This window comes from Nycticebus coucang, chromosome 12, assembly GCF_027406575.1.
Source record: "Nycticebus coucang isolate mNycCou1 chromosome 12, mNycCou1.pri, whole genome shotgun sequence".
Taxonomy (NCBI): Eukaryota; Metazoa; Chordata; class Mammalia; order Primates; family Lorisidae; genus Nycticebus; species Nycticebus coucang.
In genome coordinates, this window is record NC_069791.1 from 59,780,291 (window position 1) to 59,802,248 (window position 21,958).

The following is a 21,958-nucleotide window of genomic DNA, read 5'->3' on the forward strand; positions in this document are numbered from 1 at the left end:
AGCATTTAAAGGCATATTTGAGAAGGCACAAAACAGAATCAGTGCAATTGAAGATAGGACAATGAAAATTATTGAGTTTGGCTCAGTGCCTGCAGCACAGTGGTTATGGCACTAGCCACATACACTAAGGATGAAGGGTTCAAACCCAGCCTGGGCCAGCTAAACAACAATGACAACTGCAACAAAAAATAGCCAGGCGTTGTGGCAGGTACCTGTAGTCCCAGCTACTTGGGAGGTTGAGGCAAGAGAATCAATTAAGCCCAAGAGTTTGAGGTTGCTGTGAGCTGTGATGCCATGACACTCTATCAAGGATGACATAGTGAGACTCTGTTTCAACAACAACAAAAGAAAAAAGAAAGAAATAAAAGAAAAGAAAATTATTGTGTTTGAGGGACAGAAAGAAAAAAAATCAAACACAAATGAACAGAGTCTAAAAAGCCATGGAAACCATCAAGATGACCAAGATACATATTGTGAGAGTCTCCAAAGGAGAAGAGTGAGAAAAGGGGGAAGAGAGACTATTTGAAGAAATAATGGCTGAAAAGTCCAAATTTGATGAAAGACATGAATATAAATGTCCAAGCCCAGTAAAGTCTTAGTAAGATGAACTCAAAGAGAACCACATGGAGATTATAATTAACTTTTCAAAAGGTAAGGACAAAGGAAAATTTTAAAAGCAGAAAGTTGTGAGGGGACTCCTCACATGCAAAGAATCCTCAACAATATAATCAGTAGATTTCTCATCACAGCAGGTCTGACAATTAAGTTCACAAACCAATCCTGGAAAAAGGGCTTATATACCTCATTGCTGAATATCACTATGGTTACCTTTGAAATGCTCCCCTTGGGAAGCGGTTCACTGATCTAGCTTTGAAATGCTCCCCTTGGGAAGCGGTTCACTGATCTAGCTTTGAAATGCTCCCCTTGGGAAGCGGTTCACTGATCTAGCTTTGAAATGCTCCCCTTGGGAAGCTATTCATTGGTCTAGCTAGCCAGCACCTAGACCACCTTTCAAAGCAATTTTGGAGCTCTTTTTCTGGAATGACCATCAGAGGTGTTGTCATATTACGCTTAATGTCCTGCATGTCATCAAAATGTCTTCTTTTCAATATTTCCTTTACCTTAGAGTAAAGAAAAAAGTTCCTGGGGGCCAGATCAGGTGAATAGGGAGGGTGTTCCAATACAGTTATTTGTTTAATGGCTGAAAACTCCCTTATAGACAGTGCCATGTGAGCTGGTGCCTTGTCACGATGTAAGAACTACATCTTTCTCATGACAAGATGTTCAGTTAAGATTTTCCCAATTGTTTATCATTTAAGTTTATTTGTTCTGCTATGCTTCTCACAGTCAGCTTAAGATTTTGATTCACAATTTGATGAATTTTTGCAATGTTTTCATCAGTTCTACTTGTTGCTCATGGCCCTGAACTCTTCATCAGTGACACTTTTCTCTCCTTAAAAGACACTTAATCCATTTGTACACTGCTGTTTTCTTCATGGCCTTATCCTGATAAACTTGGACTGACATGTCCCTGATTCACTATCACTCTTGCCAAATTTAACAAGAAATTTATGAGTCTGTTCATTGCTCTAATTCAAGCTCTGACTTTCTCATCATGGCACACAAAAACACACAGCAACAATAATGAACACCAATCAGCAAAACACTGCCACATGTTGACACAAACACAGCTGTGAGACACTGTCATACCAATATTATGCCTCCTCTGGCTTTTTTTAGGGGGGATAAATATATCATGGTTTATGCCTCTTTAAGAACTTAATTGTCAGACCTTGTAAATTTTGGAGGCTACAGTAGGTGGTCTGATATATTTAAAGTGCTAAAGGGGAAGGGAAAAAACTATCAATCAAGAATCTTATATCTGGGCTCGGTGCCCGTAGCACAGTGGTTACAGCGCTGGCCACATACACCAAGGCTGGCAGGTTCGAACCTGGCCCTGGCCAGCTAAACAACAATGATGACAACCTCAAAAAAAATAGCCAGGTGTTTCGGCAGGTGCCTTAGTCCCAGCTACTTGGGAGGCTAAGGCAAGAGAACCACTTAAGCCTGAGAATTCGAGGTCGCTGTGAGCTGTGATGCCATAGCACTTTACTGAGGGTGACATAGTGAGACTCTGTCTCAAAAAAAAGAATCTTATATCTGGACAGTTTTATCCTTCAAAAATGAGAGAGAAATTAAGATATTGTCAGATGAATAAAAGCAATCCACTTCTGTTACAATTAGACCTGCCCTTTAAGAAATGCTCAAGGGAGTCCTACAGAGTAAAATGAAAGGACACTAGACAGAAACTCAAAGCCGTATGAAGAAATAAAGATCTTATAAAGGCAAATACATGGGCAGTTATCAAAGTTAGTCCTATTGTAACACTGGTTTGAACTCACTTCGTTTTCTGCATGATTTAAGAGACTAAAGCATTTTAAAATGCAATTATTATGTGAAAGACAGTATTATTATAACTTTTGTTTGTAATGCAAATTTTTGCTTTCTATATAATTTAAGAAACTTATGCATTCAGAAGCCTTAATTTATGTTTGGGAGCACAGAATGTATAAACATGTAATTTCGTGATATCAGTAACCAACAGGAGTAGACATGGAGCTGTAAAAGAGCACAGTCTTTGCATGTTATTTGAAGTTAAGCTGGTATAAACCCAAATTAGAGTATTATTAACTTCAAGATGTTACATGTAATCTCTTTGGAAACCACAAATAAAATAACTATAGAATACATGTGTATGTATAAAAGGAAATGAAAAAAGAATTTTAATGTTTCACTGTAAAAAAATCATTTAAAAACAAAATAAGACAGTAATGCCAGAAGGGGGGATTTAAAAAGCTATAAGGCACATAGAAATCAAACAGTAAAATGACAAAAATAAGTGTCTCCTTATCAGTAATTACTTTAAATATAAATAGGTTAAATGTTAATGTAAAAAGGATTATACATCATAGTAGGATATACAATTTATTCCTAGAATGCAAAGATGGTTCAAGGTATGAAAACTGATCAATGTATGAAAACTGATCAATGTAATATACCATATCAGCAGAATGAAGAGGATAAAACTCCAATCATCCCAATTGATGTAGCATTTGACAAAATTCAACATTCTTTAATGATAAAACACTCAAGAAACTAGTGAAAAAAAAAACCCGTATAGCTAAGGCAGTTCTTAGTAATAAAACAAAGCCAGGGGTATCACCATACCAGATTTTAGGCTGTATTACAAGGCTATGGTGGTCAAGACAACATGGCACTGGCACAAAAATAGAGACATAGACATTTGGAATCGAATAGAAAACCAGGAAATGAAACCAACAACTTATAGACACCTAATCTTCGATAAACCAAACAAGAGCGTCCACTGGGGGAAAGACTCCCTATTCGATAAATGGTGCTGGGAGAACTGGATATCCACACGTAAAAGACTGAAACTTCACCCGTACCTTTCTCCACTCACAAAAATTGATTCAAGGTGGATAAAGGACTTAAATTTAAGGCATGAAACAATAAAAATCCTCAAAGAAAGAATAGGAAAAACACTGGAAGATATCAGCCTGAGTAAAGACTTTATGAGGAAGACTGCCATGGCAATAGCAAACCAATAATAAACAAATGGGATTTAATTACACTGAAAAGCTTCTGTACAGCCAAGGAGACAATAACCAAAGCAAATAGACAACCTACCCAATGGGAAAGGATATTTGCATATTTTGAATCAAACACTTAATAACCAGGATTTATACAGAACTTCAATTAATCCACAAGAAAAAAAACCCAATAATCCCATACATCAATGGGGAACAGAGATGAACAGAATCTTCTCTAAAGATGACAGATGAATGGCCAGCAAACATATGAAAAAATGCTCATCATCCCTAATTATTAGAGAAATACAAATTAAAACCACCCTAGATATCACCTAACCCCAGCGAGGATGGCCTATATCACAAAATCTCAAAACTGCAGATGCTGGCACGGATGTGGAGAGAAAGGAACACTTTTACACTGCTGGTGGGATTGCAAACTAACACAGTTTTCCTTCCTTTTTTGGAAGGAAGTATGGAGAAACCTCAAAGAACTCAACCTAGACCTCCCATTTGATCCTGCAATCCCATTACTGGGCATATATCCAGAAGGGAAAAAAAAACTTTTATTATAAAGACAATTGTACTAGGCTGTTTATCGCAGCCCAATTTGCAATTGCCAAAATGTGGAAACAACCCAAATGTCCTTTAACCCAGGAATGTATTGGTAAGCTGTGGTACATGGAATATACCCTGGAATATTATTCAGCCATAAAAAATGGAGATTTTGCAGCATTTGTACTAACCTGGATAGAGGTGGAATGCATTATTCTTAGTGAAGCATCACAGGAATGGAGAAGTGTGAATCCTATGTATTCAACTTTGATATGAGGACAATTAATGACAATTAATGACACAGTAGGGCTTCGAGGAAGGGGAGACCAGATAGAGAAGGAGGGAGTGGGTGAGGGAAAGGAAAAGAAGAAAAAAAAAAACAAGAAAAGAAAATAGTGACTAATTCTCACATATATTGAATTTAATTTTGACCGAAGTACATTACTTAAACATTGATTTTTGATTCAACTTGTTAATATGTTGTTTGGGATATTGCATCCTCATTTATAAGTGACATATGTTTGTAATTTCCCCCTTATAATAATATATTTTCTCCAATTTTAATATCAGGTGTACCCAGATCAAGTGGAATGATTTTGAAGTATTTCTTCTTTTTCTATTGTCTATAAGATTTGGCATAATCTGTTTTTCGAAATTATCTGTTACTTTTATTTATAAATATTGGTTTTCTATTTTTTGAGACTTAAAAAAAAATAAGAAGAAGTTAACTGATGACTCCATACTGAATCTCAGAGTCAGGACATTCTATAATGGATATACTCTTATTTGACAGTGTGAATGTTACTTTATTTGCATTATTATTATTGTTGTTGCTTAATATTTTGATGTAGCAACTGTCTGATTCCTTTTCTGAATGTATTTATGTTTGTTCGTTCTTTGCGAGGTTTTTGTTTCTAGTCCTTGTCTTAAACATTGTTATTGCTATTAAATTTTGAGCCTTTTTAATTTTGTGAAGGCAAAAAAATGGAGACTTAATAAACACATGTATATGTAAAATTAAATAAATAAATAAATAAATAAAAACATTACTCAATGGTAAAACACTGAAAGCTTTTCTTCTAAGATTAGGAATAAGACCAGGATGCCCACTTTTGCCTTCTATTCATAATACTGGCAGTTTTAGCAAGAGAAATTAGGCATAAAAAAGAAATAAAAGGCATCAAACTTGGAAAGGAAGAAGTAAAATTATTTCTGTTTGCAGATGTTATAATCTTATATGTAGAAAGCTCTAAAGATTTACACACAGAAAAAAATTATTAGATCAAATAAATAAATTCAGCAAAGTACCAGGATACAAGCTCAACACATAAAATCAGTTACATTTCTATACATTAACAATGAACAATCTGAGAAATTATGAAAAAAACCCATTTATAATAACATAAAAAACAAAATACAATACTTAGGAATTAACTAAGGAGGTAAAAGATTTGTACAATGAAAATTATAAAACCTTCCAGAAAGATTTGAAAGGACAGAAATAATTGGAAGCACATCCCATGTTCATGGATTGAAATACTTAATATTATTAAGATGGCAATACCCAGAGTGATCTATTGATTTAATGCAATCCCTATCAAAATCCCAATGGTGGCTCTTGAAGACATAGAAAAACCATTTTGGCCAAGCACAGTGTCTCACACCTGTAATTCTAACACTCTGGGAGGTGAGGGCATAGTATTCCTTGAGCTCAGGAGTTTGAGAGCGGCCTGAGGAAGAGGGAGACCCATCTCTACCGTAAATAGAAAAATTAGCCAGACGTCATGGAGGGTGCTTATAGTCCCATTACTTGGCAGGCTGAGGCAGGAGGATCATTGAATCCAAGAGTGTGAGGTTGCTGTGAGCTAGGTGAGGCTATGCCACTCTAGCCTGGGAGAACAGATTGAGACTCTGTCTCAGAAAAAAAATTATCCTAACATTCATACGGAACCCCAAATAATCATAACAATTTAGGAAGGAAAAAAAATCCAGAGGAGGCATATTTCCTGATTTCAAAACTTACCACAAAGCACAATAATCAAAACAGAATGGTACTTGCATAAAGACAGATATATAGGTCAATGAAACAGAGTAAAGAGACAAAATATAAACCCTAATGTATATGATTAAGTGATTTTTTACAAGGGAGCCAAAATCATTCAATGGGGGAAGGTCATTTTTTTTCCAGCAAATGGTGCTGAGACAACTGGATAGCCACACGCAAAAGAATGAAATTGGACCCTTGCCTAACCTCCTATACAAAAATTTACTCAAAATGGAAATGAAAGACCTAAAACTGTAAAACTTTAGGTAGAAAGCAAGGACAAGGATTCATGACATTGGACTTGTCACTGATTTGTTAGATATAAAACCAAAGGCATAGTCAGCAAAAGAAAAAAATGAACAGATTAGACTTCATGAAAAATTTTTAAGTTTGCTCATCAAAAGATCATATCAATAGAGTAAAGAGGCAAACCACAGAATGGGAGAGAGTATTTACAAATCGTATATATGATAAGAAGATTAATATCCAGGAAGTACAAAGAATCCTAAAACTCAATAAAGCCAAAAAAAAAAAAAAAAGAACCCTCAAAACCAGGCAAAGAACTTGAGTAGACATTTCTTCAAAGAAGATTTACAAATGGCCAATCAGCACATGAAAAGATCCTCAAAGTCACTGTCAGGGAAATGCAAATCTAAACAACCATGCGAGATGCGTCATCACCTCACACCCGTTAGGACAGCTATCATGGGAAAAAAAACTCCATCACGAACATAAAATAACAAGTTTGGCGTAGATTGTGCACTATTGCAGGAATGTAAAGTGGTACGAACTCTGTAGAAAACGGGATGACAGGTCCTCAAAACATTAATTCTGTTTCTGGGGATATACCCCAAAAGAATTGAAAGTGGAGTCTTGGAGAGATATTTGCACTTTCATGTTCATAACAGCATTATTCACAAGAGCCAACCCAATGTCCATTGACAGATAAATGAATATACACACTGTGGCAATACACACAATGGAATATTTTTAGCCTTGAAAAGGAAGGACATTCTGACACCTGCTGCAACATGAACCTTGAGGAAATTATGCTAAGCTAATCACAAAATGACAAACACAGTATGATTCCACGTGTAGGAGCTACCCAGAGAGTAATCAAGCTCATAGAGACACAAAGTAGAATGGTGGTTTCCAGGGACTGGAGGGAGGGAGAGAGGATTCGAGAGTTATTTAATGGGTAGAGAATTTCACTTTTACAAGACACAAAGAGTTCTCTAGGTGGAGGGTGGCGATGGTTGTGTAACATAAATGTATTTAACACCACCTAAAAATAGTGAAGATGGTAAATTCTGTTATATATATTTATCAAAATAAAACAATTTAAAAATACATGTATGTGTGTGTGTAAGTATGAGACAAAACTAAAAAAAGAGTCAAAAAATCCAAATAGAGTGATAAGCTCGAAATTCAGGTTAGCTGTTACCTGACCAGTGGGGAGGGTGAGGGTAGGACAGAGGAGGTGCACACAGGTGGGTGTAAGTTATTGGTAATATTCTGGGTCTTGTGCTGATGGTGTGTAGACAGGCATTCACTATGTTGTACATTAAATAAATTAAAATGAGCTTCCATGGATGGACGGGAATTGTATGCCAGACCAAAGAATTATGGTCAATCTAATTCTGTCTACCTAGGGGCAGATTTGAATATGCAAATGTGCCTAAGGATATGAGAAATGGCCCTTCTCTGCTCACTGATGAGCTCATACTGGGATTGTGTTGTTTGCATACAAGTTAGTGATTCTGGAAGCCCTGAATGTGTCAGGAATAGTTATAGGAATTCTACCCTGGAGAAGATAGGAGGGGTATGTGAGCTGTTACAGGGAACAGGGATAAACTAACTCATTCAGGCTCCCAGGAACAGAAAAAGATGTGATAGCTAGCTGTGAATGCTGGCAGAGGAGCACGGGGGGGGGGGGGGGGGGGCGGGAATGTGCTCAGATGGGAACACGGTAGCTCTGAGGTAATGCTGCACTGCGGGACAGGGCTTGACTTTCCTAGTCTGTGAACACAGAGGGCTCTTAGGGCCTGTCTGGCTTCTTATTTCAGAAAAGTAGGACAACTTTGAGACTTTCTGAACTGTGTGCTAAAATATAAAAATGGGTGGGGCTAGGGATGGTGGCTCACACTTGTAATCCCAGACTTTTTTGAGGCTGGGGCTGATTGCTTGAAACCAGCCTGAATTCAAGACCAAAGGAGGAGCACAGCAAGACCCAGGCTCTACAAAAAATAGAAAAGTTAGCTGGGCCTGGTGGTGTGAGCACCTGCAGTCCTCGCTACTAGGGAGGCTGAGGCAGACAATCACCTAAGCCTATGAGTTCAAGGTTACAGTGAGCTGTGATTGTGTCATTGTTCTCTAGCCTGAGTTACAGAGCAAGACTCTGCCTCTTGGGCGGCGCCTGTGGCTCAGTGAGTAGGGCGCCGGCCCCATATGCCAAGGGTGGCGGGTTCGGACCCAGCCCCGGCCAAACTGCAACAGAAAAATAGCCGGGCGTTGTGGCGGGCGCCTGTAGTCCCAGCTGCTCGGGAGGCTGAGGCAGGAGAATCGCGGAAGCCCAAGAGTTAGAGGTTGCTGTGAGCCGTGTGACGCCACGGCACTCTACCCGAGGGCGGTACAGTGAGACTCTGTCTCTACAAAAAAAAAAAAAAAAAAAAGACTCTGCCTCTTTAAAAAAATGAGTTGGGGTGAAGTAGAGAGGTGAGTTATTTTAAATGGAAAGTGATAAGAGGTGGCTCTCTTGCAAACTCTGTAATACACATTTTGTCTTTTATTTGTATTGGTAGACAAGGGGGCTTTTCCCACTCTGTTAAGTTGGCCACTAATCACAATGTAACCTGTGACATTTCCTACCTTGCTGCTTAACACTTCAAGTGAGTAGGCCTCATTTTTCTAAGTAGGATTAAACTTCTTAAGGTAAAGAATAGTTTCATCCTCCTGTACAGCTCCCATGGTGCTTTACATGGAGCAGGAGTGGGCACTCATTGGCTGGTTCCACAGTGTCTGATGGCTTCATTCACTCACTCACCCTGAACAGCTCTTTGTTGGATGTGCACATCCACCCTGAACAGCTCTTTGTTGGGTGTGCTCTTGGATAGGGGGCCATCCCCCTTTGCTGGGAACCAGGGTGCCAGGGTCCATCTCCAAGGCCTTATTGCCAGAGAAGGAGCCCAGAGGATCATGGAGATGCCAGGTCCTTACCAGGATAGATTCTGAAGAATCCAGTTGAACTGCCAAAATATTGCCAAGTCAATGTCGGATCTCTCTGGAAGTTCTCCATAAAAACGGGGTTCAGGGCTTCTGACATGTAGACTCCATTCAAAATATCTGGATCTGAAGGGTGAGATGACAAAGATTACAGCTCTGCAAAGATCACAGCTCTCTCAAAAAACAGAGACAAACTATTCAAAGCCACCTGTGTCACCCTGCACCCCCACAGCCATCAAAATGAGCAGATGAGAGCGCCTGGCCATGGGGACGAGGGCTACCTTTGTTGTACACGTTGGTGGGCAGCTGCACGCTGCTGACAGAGGTGTTCACCCGCAGGTTGCTGAAGTGCGCGTTGGACTCCAGCACGAGCTCAGCACCCAGCTCCACGTAGTTGCCCTTCTCATCTCGCTCGTTGACCAGGCCGGAGTTGTAGTAGTTAAACTGGGGCAGGGAGGGCCGCAGAGATGCCCAGGCGCAGGGACATGCAGAGGGAGAGGGAGGCACAGATTAGAGGCCCCCACAGGTGAGAAAGGCCAGGAGGCTGCTGTGACCGCACGAGACACCTGGGTGGAGAATTCTGGCAACGGTCAGGGACATCCCATATGCAACCATTGGAATGATTGGCTTGCTGGGTTTTGATCAAGATTGTCCTGACTACTGCTTTAGCTGTCTACCTCATATCATGTGTGGGACACAGCCAGAGTTGGGGACAAAGCTGGTAGACAGAGATTCAGGGGATAGGAGACAGCTCGTGGGCAGGCACCACCTGGTCCTGCCTCACAGGAGGCTCCAGAGACCCAGAGGGTGCCCGAGGCATCTCAGCATGCTAGGGTGGCTCCATCCTTTTGTCTCTTTCACGCAGCATTGGAAGGTCCACCCAGCTTGTCTCCTCAGAGCCTCTTCTTCTGCCCTCCACACTACCAGGCTTATACTCTGACCATTCCCGCCAGGACTGCCTCGGTGACACCTCACACTGACCTCCCCAGGCTTCTGTACTAGCTCTACCTCAGGACGCTGTGGCTAACATTAGCCTTTCCCAGCCATGTCCCTCCCTGCTCAAACCTGCCACACCCACCACACCTGCTACGTGGGGCCAGACTCCTCCCTGACATCCCAGGCTCCCCCCCAGACCTCCAAGGCCACTCTGCATTGTCCCCAGATTGAGCACATGGGGCTAAGCACTCACTATTCCCTCACCCTGCACTGTTTTCTCATTTTTGTGCCTGCTCTTTTCCCTGCGCCCAGCGACTCCTTCACCACGCCTTGCCTGGGCCCCCTGTCTGCAGGCGTTGCAGCCATCCTCCCCTTCTTGAGCTGCATCCTCCTAGTGCTCTGCTGATCCATTTGTACGGACTTGTTATGGGCTTCATACTAGAGTTTCAAGGTCATGAATAAATCTCCCTCCAAGAGCTAGCACGGTACTTTGCCTAAGCGTCTATAAAGTAAGCGGACTGCTGCCCCCCATGGTCACCCCCACACCTAGTGCTCAGGTGACCAGGCACCAGTGCCGGGGTAGGACTCACCACCAGGGAGGCATTGAATTCGTGGTTCAGGTCGGCCTCCTCGGCAGCCTCCACGAGACTCTGAAGGACAGGAAGGTAAAGGGGAAATTCGTAAAACTTCTCAAGGTGAAGAATTGTTTCATGTTCCTGTACATTTTACATCCTCCTCCCATTTTACGAATGGGTAAAAGGGACCCCGTAGGTCCTCAGTAAGTTAAAGAGTGTGACCCAGGGGTTCCACACTTATGCCCAGAAGAACCCAAAACAGGGACTCAAATGAGAACTTGTGTGTGAAATGCTCAGCACAACCCACAATAGCCAAAAGGCAAGTGCACATTCCTAAATAAAATCTGAAGAGGCGACGTGCCACATGATCCTGACTGCGCAACATTCTGGAAAGAAAAAACTAGGGAGACGGTGAAAAGAGGTTGCCAGTGCTTGGGGATTTTTATGGCAGTGAAACTTTTTTGTATGGTACTGTAGTGGTAGATACATGTCACTGCACACATGTCAAAACTCTCAGAATGTACACCAAGTGTAAACCCTACTGTGAACTATGATAATGACGTTGGTTCTAACAATGTACCGCTGGGTGCAGGATGACAGTGGTGAGGTTGTATGTGGAGACAGGAAGTGAATGGAAACTCTCTCTACTTTCTGCTTACCTTGGCATGAACCTAAAACTGCTCTAAAAAAGTCTATTATTAATAAAATATGTGCATATGTGTATTCAAAGCCAAAAGGTGGAAACCACCCAAATGTCCATCAGCTGACAAATGGATAAACAAAATATGGGATAGCCAGACAACAGAATAGTATTCAACCATACAGGAATGAAATTCGGATTCATGTTACAACACGGATGCACCTTGAAGACATTATGCCAAATAAAATGAGGCAGATACAAAGTCACATGCGTGATTCCGTTTGTGCTGAAATATCCAGAATAGGCAAATCTGTGGGGAGAAAGCAGATGAGTGGCTGCCAGTGGCTGGAGAAAGGGACTGGGGAGTGACTGTGTGATGGGGCGGGGTTTCTGTTTGGGGTGATGGAAGAGTTCTGGAGCTACATAGAGGCGATGGCTACATTGCCAACGGACTTCTCACCAATGAACAATACACTTTAAAATGACTGGTAGGTTTTATGTTATGAGTATTTTACCACAATATGCATTTAAAAGCATCACAGAGTGTCAGGGGAAGTAAGGGCCAGGGAAAGAACCTGGGGGTCACCTGCTCTGGCTCGGTTGGGGGCCTACACTAAGCCTCTCTGGGTTTATATTTATGCAACTGTAAGTCAGATTCATTCCTGCCTTCCCCACTCTCAGCCCCAATTCCTAAGATATGATGAAGAAGTTTCACAGGGAAAAACTTATTTCAGTGCTGCTTTACAGGACACCTCCCACGGGTACCCTCATAGAAGGTCTGCAGCCCCTACAGACCCCCACTCCTAGCAAAAGGCAGGGACCGGTGCTTGGAGAAAGTTCTTTGAGCAAGCATTTATTATGTTTGAGGTTATGGAAGGACACAGGGACCCTGGAGCCTCAGCCTCTGGGATGTCCCAGGATGTCTTGTTACTCTGCTGCCACAAGGACCAATGCCTGAACTCAGACGAGTTCCACACCCTTGTGTCTGTGCCCAACCCAGAGAGGCTGTTCACACAAGGCTGGCTGATGCGTGGGGCAGTTATTTCTGCTGGTGCTGTGCTGTGTGATTCAGAGCCCCAGGTATCTCCTCACTGGTTCCTGATGCTAATATCCCTCGCCTCTATACCTGGGCATACATGGGAATGAGGCCCTAGCAACCCAGCCCTGCATTCTCCGCCCTGTGAGCAGAGGAAGCACACAGGGGAGGCTCCCTTCCCCTGCTGCCTGGCACTGCCCCAGCCTTCCCACCCAACCAACTGCCAGCCCCAACTCCTCTCTCCTGGCTGTCTTAGGAGTTCTTTAGGGACCACACTGGTCTTGAATGATCCAACTCCCGGCTGGTGCAGTAGGGACTGCATCTCCCCAACCACACTGTATCTACTGATTTACACGAACCAGGTCTCCACAAGCATCTGGGGGAGACACTTCTGTTTCTACCAGGCCCACTCGGAGGATGTCCAGGGATGGAATCACCCAAACATGAGCCCCATCACTGTAGCACCTCCACTGCCCGGGGGGCCCTCCAAACACTTGGGGGCCATGCAGGGTGGGTCCTTAGAGCTGAATGAGGGAAGGGAAGAGAGGAGAGTGGCAGCTGTGCCTGGCTGACCTCAGCGAGCTCTGCTCCCACCCATCCCTCCTCAGGGAACCATCCCTGGGCGCTGTCTTCCTGTGGCGTTCTGTACCAGTCACGTGGTGCTGAGTCCTCAGTAATCCTACAATGCAGGACACTGCCAGCCTGGGGCAGAGCTCTCACCCTGGGCCCTCCCCTCTCCTCTTGCTTCCTTCTCATCATTCCCCCTTTTACAAAGATTCTTTTGGCTTTCACAGGGACAAGGCAGAGGCTCGCAAGGTTGGAGAGGGCTGTGAGTGTGGGAGGGTGCAGGGTCAGGATGTGGGTGAGGGTTGTTCAGGGTCTCGGGGCTGGAGAGAGATCCCCCACAGAACCTGGAGCACCTTGACAGCCTCGACTTTCCTCCTCAGCATGTTCTCCATGTCCTCTGAGAACTTCCTCACCAGCTCCAGGCCGTCCACCTCCTTGATCTTCAGACTGGGCTCCACGTCCTTGTATTTCTGTTCAGGAACAGTGGAAGAGGCATCCCCTGTTGTTTGCACCGGGATGTTTGCACCTGATTAGGTGCTGCCTCCATCCTTTCAGCAGGTGCATCCAGGCACACAAAGCCTCCTTTACTCAACTAGGAGCTGGGACAGGGCCTTTTCCTCCTCAGGTGATCCCCCCAATTCTTCTTTTCAGATGTCCTCTCTGTCACAGGGGCTCTGGACACATTGCAGTTAATAGCCTTAACAAGGCAGCAGACCAAGTGTCAGAGAAGTCAATGAACACGATCAGTGGCCCTGGATGGAGCCAAGGTGCCCAGATGCCCAGACACACATGTCCACATTCTTTGTGTAGCTTCCAGGGCCTCTTTGACCACCCTGAGCACCAGTCCCCTTCACCCAGCACACCAGAAGATGCATCCTGCTATCAGTGTGCCCCTTGCACATAGGTGTGAACCTCGATTCTCACTGTCCCACAGAGCTCAGCAGTTCCACGCACTGATGGCAGCTGCCTGACAAGTTGCCAGTGAGCCCAGGAGAACCCAGGACTGGGTCCAGGTTGACCCCCTGCGCCCAGGAGAGACCAGCTCTCACAGAGAATGTAGATCACCAGCACCTAGTGGCCCAGCCCTGAAAACTGCTAACCATGAAGCCACAGGGAAGTCACTCAAACCATTTCCTCATCGGTAAGATGTGACATTAACGTAGCTTTAGAGAATGCTCTGGAATGCGTAGACCTCACAGAATGTTTTTACCCCAAATGCCACATCATTACTGCCCTAACTTCCTCACCTGGGTTGGAGGGACCAAATGAGAAAGTTAAGTGAGGTGGTGCTTGGCAACTAGGAGGGAGTTGTGAAGGGCAGGTGGGGCCTTAGCTGTCATTGCTATACTGGTCTAACGGGGCTAGGATAGGAGCAAATCATTCACCCCCTGGGGCCTCAGTTTGCCTCTCTGAAAATAAAGGGACTAGAGCATGCTTATGTTCAAGGCCCCTGCAGCACCAGCATGTGTGGGTTCTGCCTCTTTACGGGGAAGGAGACCTGGGCTGACTGCCCCGTGAGCCCTCTGGAAGGGGGTTACTGACCTTCTGCAGCAACAGGGAGCCTGAGTATTTGGTCACGGTGTTATACAGGTCCCGGCCAAAGGTATCTGCCCACAGCTTCACTCTACAAGGCAATGAGACCCATGCATGTATTCACGTCCCATGGAGACACATGCCTGGACGTGCACAGGCACACACACATGCAAAGCAAGCATCTGTACACAGATATGCATTGATGCACGCACACACACACAGAGACACGTGTACACACCCACACACTGACACACACCCAGAAACAGTAACACAAAGAGCTTCTATCCTTCCTCAATGTTCCCAAAGTTGCGGTCTTGTTCCTGGGCAGGAGACTTGGGGAACCTGCTGGGCTCAGCGGCTGCACTGGTGTGTGGTACACACGCCCACCATGACCTTAACAAGTCCAGAACCAAACATGGCCCAGCCCCCAGGGGCTCCCATTGGAGAGAGGAGGTTGGAGCAGATGGGAGGGAGAGGTTGTGGTCTAGGCACGGGCAGGGAGGATCCCAAGGATGACACTGGAACTGCCCTGGAGCAGCTGCAGCTTCTCAGTGAGTCACTCACACCAGTGTTCCTTACTCTAGGCCTTTGGGGTCTGCTGAGTTTTCTGCTGAAGCCTCAGAGACAGTGCAAAGCAAGAGGGTGGGAGGAGAAATCTCTGAGCTGCTTCCACTGAGACCAAGGGCAGGGCAGGCAGGGAGGACATAAGGAGAGACACTTTGGCCTTGGAGTAGGCAGCCTGGGGAGGGGCGGTGGTGAGGGAAGGTGGCACCACTGTGAGTTTGGCAGTGGTCAGCCAGGCAAAGAGAATTAGAAGAGAATTACAAGCAGAAAGCACAGAAAAACTTGGAGGCATCGAAATGACTTCTAGTTTTCCAGGCTGGGTGGTGTTATTGAACAAAATTAAGACTCTCAGGAAGGTCAGGGGAGCCAGTTGGGGAGGATGGAAGGTGATGCTTCTCGCTTGGACTATTTTGAATGTGAGGTCCCTGTTGCGGGGCTGCCGAGCGTCATTGGCAGGTCATGCTCAGCATGACTCTGGAAGGTGCACATCTCATGGTGTCCCAAGTGACACAGACTTAAATTTAATACCTCACATGACCTTCTGGAAGATCTGTCCATAGGCATTGGGTATGTGAGTGTAACAGTCAGAGACGGGGCTGGGAATCAGTAGCACACAGGCGAGAGTTGAATTTCTGAAGGTAGAAGGGTGTGTAGGACGTGTGGCAGGAGAAGGTCTGTGAGTGCCGACAAACACAGGGGACGCCAACAATTTCAGGGCCAGGCAGAGGGAAAGCAGCACGTGAAAAAGACAGGGAGACAGCTCAAGTGCCCTAAGAGAACCCACAGAGCACAGTGATATGGGAGCTGAGGCGCCGGCATTGAAGACAAAGGGGCTGGCCAGTGTCCAACGTGTCCAGAGCTCTGAGGAGACGAGACCAGAAGTGCCTGCTGGATGGGGCAATACAGGAGTCTTTGGCAACCTTGTTGAGAACAGATTTGGTAGGTGGGAGGGCAGGTGGCTGGACATGAGAGGCTGAAGGGTCTTTGGGAAGTAGAGACTGAGAAGAGACCAAGCAGGAGAGAGGAGGAACTGGGGCCAGGGTCCTGAGCAGATGCCAGACCTGAGGGCACAGGCGGGCATATATGTCTGTGTGCAGGCTGGTCTCAGCTGTCCCTGGGGTTTCTGCGTAGATGGTCTGGCTCTCCTCCAGGCCGCCCTGGACTTCAGCCATCTGTTCTTGGCCCTCAGCCTGCCCCTGGAGTTTGCCTTCTCTATCAGTTGGGGTATGTTCTGGGGGTGACAACTGTGCTGAACATCTCTCTCATCCACAGACAGGTTTATAGTGTGGCAGTGAGAGTCAGGGTGAAAGTGCAGGCCCTTTCCTGAGTTCACAGCTCCTCCACACTTTCACTTACCAGCTTTGTGAATGTGAGGAGCCTGCTTCCTCAACGGCAAAGTAGGGATGACATTCCCACCCCACTGGATGGCCGTGTGCACTAATGATGTCATCCATGACGCACCCAGAGCAGTGCCAGGCAGCACACGGGGAGGTCATGCAGCTCGCAGGGCCGAACACAGGTCAGTGTGCTGCTTGGGTTCCCTGCCCCCACTTCCAGTAAGACACAGAGTTGACAGTGTGGCCCTGCTGTTCTGCTGGGCTTCAGCGGCAGGGTCAGACACAGGCTGGGTGGGTGGCACTCTTCAGTCTAGAGAACTCTGCTCCCCTTATGTACTGGAAATTTCTTTACTCAAACCACCAGAGCGGATGCCTGTATGACACAAACCCCAGTAATTTGAGTTTATTTCAGGGTGCGAATGATACTAGACTCTCCTTGGAGCTGGCCTCAAAGTCAGGGTGTAGAATCAAGGCCTAAGGAGGCAGAAAGGTACAGAAAGGGCAGACTGAGGCCATCAAAATCCAAATTTTCTTAGCTTCTCAGCAAACCACCTTCTGTTTGGTAGTTCAGAACTGCTCTACCCTTTGGGATGTCAAGATACAGATTTTAACAAATCTCCCAGGGTGTTGCGGTGATCATGCAGCCCAGGGCCTGTCCAGCTGCCTCACAGCATCAATCACCCTGGAAGGAGTGGCCACCCTGCAGGCGATCCAGAGCCACTGGCCATGCCAAGAGGCATGTGAGCTCTGTGGTCAGGTATGCTTGAAGCCATCAGGCTTCTGGGGAGTGGCAGGGGCTGCTGGGATTCCAAAGTCAGCAGAGCTTTTGGGAGGAGAGGAGGCGGATAAAGAAAAGATCCTCATGGCGGGAGAGGGCTCACAGTTGCAGCCTTGGGAGAACCTGGAGTGAGGGCGGAGCAGGAGAGGGTCTTCGGGAAGGAAGCAGGGACAGGCAGAGGGATTTTCTGGGGTGGGGGTGACTCTGATGCTTACGTTTCCAGAGGAATCCCGGTCTGTCCCCATGTGGGGGACAGGGAGGTGCTGAGCAGCAGCAGCAGCCAGAGGATGGCTGCAGCCTTCCGCAGGAGAGCCCAGGCCACCAGCTGCTGTTGCCAGGGAATCCTGCTGTGGGTGCAGCTGGAGTTTGAGTAGAAGCTGAGGGGGCCAGGCATGGTGCTTCCACCAAGGTCAGGGTGCAGGGAGAGGACAGATGAGCCCCAGACCATAGCGTGGTCTGTCTGCCCCCCAGACCCCTGGGATTTCCCCTCGCCTTCTGCCTTCTGGGCCCAGGGGAGCCAGGGCTGCCCAGCCTCTCAGCTGGCTCCTATGGGGAGGGCTTCTCTCCAGCCTGCAGCCGCGGCTCTTGGAGAAGGACTGAGTGAGGGAGAGTTGTGACAAAATGAACCCCTTTAATCCGTCAGCCTCTCCTCTAATCCCAGCCTGGCAGCGGAAAGGAGGGGTTGGCAGGATGGGGAGTGACCTCAGCAGGATTACCCTGCCAGCAGCTCCTTTCCCTTAGGGGTCAGAGCACACCCTTCTGCTTTAAAGAGGCAGTGAGAGGAAGATGCAGTGGCTCCATCCAGAGGACAATAGCTGGGTTCATACGAGATTGACCAAGAGCTGTAACAAATCCTCTCGGTGACCCTTGGAGCAATCCTGAGGGAGTAGTGTCATTAGCCCTCTTGGCAGGGGCTCTCAAGTCCCAGGGAGGCCCAAAGAGTTAGGACTCCAGTTCCTGTTCCAGGCCTGATGTCCTTTGTCCAGGTCAGAGAGAAGGCCAGCAGCCCTGGCCCCTGCCCTCACCTGCTCACAGTCTGGGATGGGGACACATTTGCTGCAAAGCCCATGAAGCTTTGGAGCCTCTCACTCACAGGGACTTCTCCCTTTCCTGGGGGAAGCCCTAGCGACACAGTGTTTTTGAAAAATATGCAAAAGTAAGACAGTTGGACCACAATTGGTTAAGACCTCGTGTCTTTGCATCCTGACTTCTCTGTGCAACTGTCCCTTAGCTGGACAATGTCAGGGTGGCTGTCGGCATCGGTATCAGCTAAAGAAAAGATGAGTTGGGGAGACTTGTATTTGGGGCCTAGTGGGATTTATTTATGCAGTTTTCAGTCACTTCCTTGAGAGACATGTTATCCGCCACCAACCCACTGTAGGAAGGTGACACGCAGGTGAGCTTGTGCCTACCACTGGCAGTAGGTGGTGGGGGAGAGCCGAATAACTGAGCCAGGAGCCAGTCGGTGGAAAATTCTGGCAGAGATCAAGCATAAAAGTGTTAGCAGCGGATTTGGTTCTCATCAAGGCCTAATCAAGACGGAAGTTCTCTCTTGTGAAGAAAATAGTATAGTTGATATTGACTGGACATAATTACAAACACACCACACAGAGCTTTCTTTTCTGATGGGAAGTAGGCAAGATGGAAAGCATCAACATCCTTGTGTCTGTACCCCCAAATCTGGCAGCAGTGCAGTCCACGTATCAGATTGCTTCCTAGTGTAACGGATGCATTGCGGCTTGACAAAATCTGGTGGTTCCAACAAAATGGTATGCAGAACTGCCACCAACGCAGGGAAAGGCTTGAAGAAGCAAGTGTTCCAGTGACAAAACTCCTACACACATTCATCAACAAGTCAATGTTGTGGTATCAGAGTAATTTGGCTACACAGTCACGTGGCTCCATATGCCGTGGCGGCCATTTCTAAAGGCATTTGAATTATTCCTATGAATGCCTTAATTTCAGATTAATTTTGTATTTTTTTGAGACTATAAATAAAACAAATTCAGAAAAAAACACTACAGAGGTGTGTTGGGTATTTACTGAAAAGAATATGTCATTTTTCAAGGTTTTGTGATTTGGGTGGTGCTTACCGGCTTCTTAAAATTTGTAATTTGTAATTATTTTTAAAACTGAATAAATAGGTATCTATTTTTCAATTTTTTATGGTGGCAAAATACATGGCATAGAATTTACCGTCCTAACCATTTTTTAGTGTACAGTTCAGTGTTATTAAATACGGTCATAATGTTGTTCAATCATTACCAACATCCATCTCAAAAACTTTTTTATCTTGCACAACTGAAACTCTGTACCCTTAAACAAGAACTCCCCGCTTCCCTCTCCCCGCAGCTCCTGGCAACCAGCCTTCTACTTCCTGTTGCTGTGATTTAGACTGTGCTGCATCCCTCATTAAGTGGAATCACACAGTATTTGTCCTTTCGTGAATGGCTTATTTCACTTAGCACAGCGTCCTTAAGGTTCATCCATGTTGCAACATGTACCAGAATTTCCTTCCTTTCTAAGGCTGGACCATATTCCGTTGTATGAACAGACCACATTTCATTCATCTGTCGGCGGCCCCTGGGACGCTGCCTCCTCTTAGCTATTGTGAGCACGAAATGTGCAAATATCTCTTCAAGACCCTGCCTTTGGTAATATTCACTTTTATAACTATAGTTGCATTTGTAATTTGTATTCTCTTTCTTGTATCGATGACTACCCTCAACGTATACAAGCTTCTCCCCACACGGCTCTAGCACCTGCCCTTCAAAGTCTCTGACTCATCCAATGTGTTAAGCATGAGAAGTGGATAGAAAGCACCTTCCTCGCTCACTCTGCTCATGTCATAGACACGGTGGTCGCCCGGGGACTCACAGCCCCTTACACATGCTTCAGAATCCCTTGAAGTACTGGCAAAGAAAAACACTGATGTTGGGTGGTGCCTGTGGCTCAAAGGAGTAGGGCACCGGCCCCATATGCCAGAGGTGGTGGGTTCAAACCCAGCCCCGGCCAAAAATTGAAAAACATATAAATAAATAAAAACCACTGATGTTAGAATGGCCGGTAATTTAATACTGTGTCTTTAGAAAGATCTACGAAAGTATTGCACGCCGTGAGTGTGCCCCAACCTGTCATACAGGGAAAAATGCCTTTTAAATAACTCAAACATACTGCTGTGCATGCCTTGCTGACTCTGGCAAATTCTAGTCTCTCAGGATCTTGGCTCCTCTTACCATGTAACTGTGAAACATCAGAGTGATGCTGGTGAGGAGTTGGGAGGGGCTGGGCAGGGCAGAGGGCTTTAGAGGAGAATAACTTCAGGGAAGGGATTTCTTAGCAGGAATAACATGCAGTGGGGGCATAGAGCTATGGGAATTCTCAGTCCTTAAGTTAGATCTTTGAAACTCAGCATCTTCAGGGGCTCATCCGTCTATTCCCTTCACTGTGGGCTGGGGTGGCAAATCATTCACAGCAGCTAGGAAGGAATACATGTTGTGTTTTTATTTCAGGAGTTATGAGAGAAAGGGCATTCCAAGTTTATCTTTCCCTTGTCACAAATCCTGACTGCAATTCTGGCAGGCCCAGCAGGGAAGGCTGTGTTGCATGAAGTGTCAGCCAGGGCAGCGCAACTCGGAGCCTGTAGTGCAGCTGGTGAAGGGGTGTGGCTGTCATTTGGGAACTTGGCTGGTGTGGAGGGCAAGGGGCTCAGCTTTCCTCTGTGTGGGCTGCTTGGGCTTTCTTATGGCAGGGTGGCTGGGCTCCCAGATTAGAATCCCAAGAGAATAAAGTAAAAGCTGTATTTCCTTTTGTGATCTGGCCTTGGAAGTCCCATAGCATCATTTCGGCTGTATCATGTTGGCTAGCCAGTCTCTAATTTGGCCCAGGCTCGAAGGAAGGTCCTGCTTCTTAATGGGGAGAGTGTCAAAAATTTGCAGATGTTTTAAAACCAAGATAAAGGAAGCTGGTAGGGTTGGGGTCAGGGAGGAGAGAAAGAAGCAGCTGGATGTGAATCTTAGGAAAGGTAGATCATAACTAGATTATGAAGGGATTGCATTAATGCTTTCTGAAGTTTTACTTAAGTCTCAACAGGTGCAACTCAAGGTCCACTGGAAAATAGTGATTCATGAGTGTGGGATGGGGCGATGGGCCGGAAAAGGAACGGAAAGCGACAGTTATGAGACCGTCCAGTATTTGAATGAAGCTCCTTTGTGCATGGACCACAACCTCATGTCTTTGCCCAGGGCTTGGTGAGAGCTACTCAGTGAGAAAGTTTCTGGGCCCCACTGCTGAGAATTGCACGTGTCCTGCTCTGGCCTCCCTCTGCCCCTCACAGAGCCCTGTTTTCCTTGTGTGGTCCCTGCCCACGTGCACTGGGGCCATGCGCTAGTCTGGGTCTTACTCCTCTCTGGGCTCTCCTTGCCTGAGTGATGGAAGGACAGACAAGTGGAATGGACCAGAGCTCCAGCCCTCATTCTCCATCAGACCACAGATGGCTGGTGTTTCTCACCTTTCCGTGCCTGTTGTTTCTTCATTCCTTCCACGAACAATAATATTATATCC

General features: G+C 45.8%; 1 protein-coding gene across 1 annotated transcript in view; it reads right to left on the minus strand.

Moving 5' to 3' along the window:
• CACNA2D4 (calcium voltage-gated channel auxiliary subunit alpha2delta 4) overlaps positions 1-17,951 on the minus strand; it is a 127,539-nt gene extending 109,588 nt beyond the window's left edge. The window contains exons 1-6 of the mRNA XM_053557545.1: positions 17,611-17,951; positions 14,726-14,807; positions 13,537-13,653; positions 10,956-11,015; positions 9,711-9,873; positions 9,424-9,555 (exon numbers count right to left, since the gene is read on the minus strand). Of these exons, the coding sequence (XP_053413520.1) occupies positions 9,424-9,555; positions 9,711-9,873; positions 10,956-11,015; positions 13,537-13,653; positions 14,726-14,807; positions 17,611-17,843 (787 nt within the window). The 5' untranslated portion in view covers positions 17,844-17,951. The remainder of the gene's footprint in view (positions 1-9,423; positions 9,556-9,710; positions 9,874-10,955; positions 11,016-13,536; positions 13,654-14,725; positions 14,808-17,610) is intronic.
• Between the last annotated feature and the right edge of the window lie 4,007 nt (positions 17,952-21,958).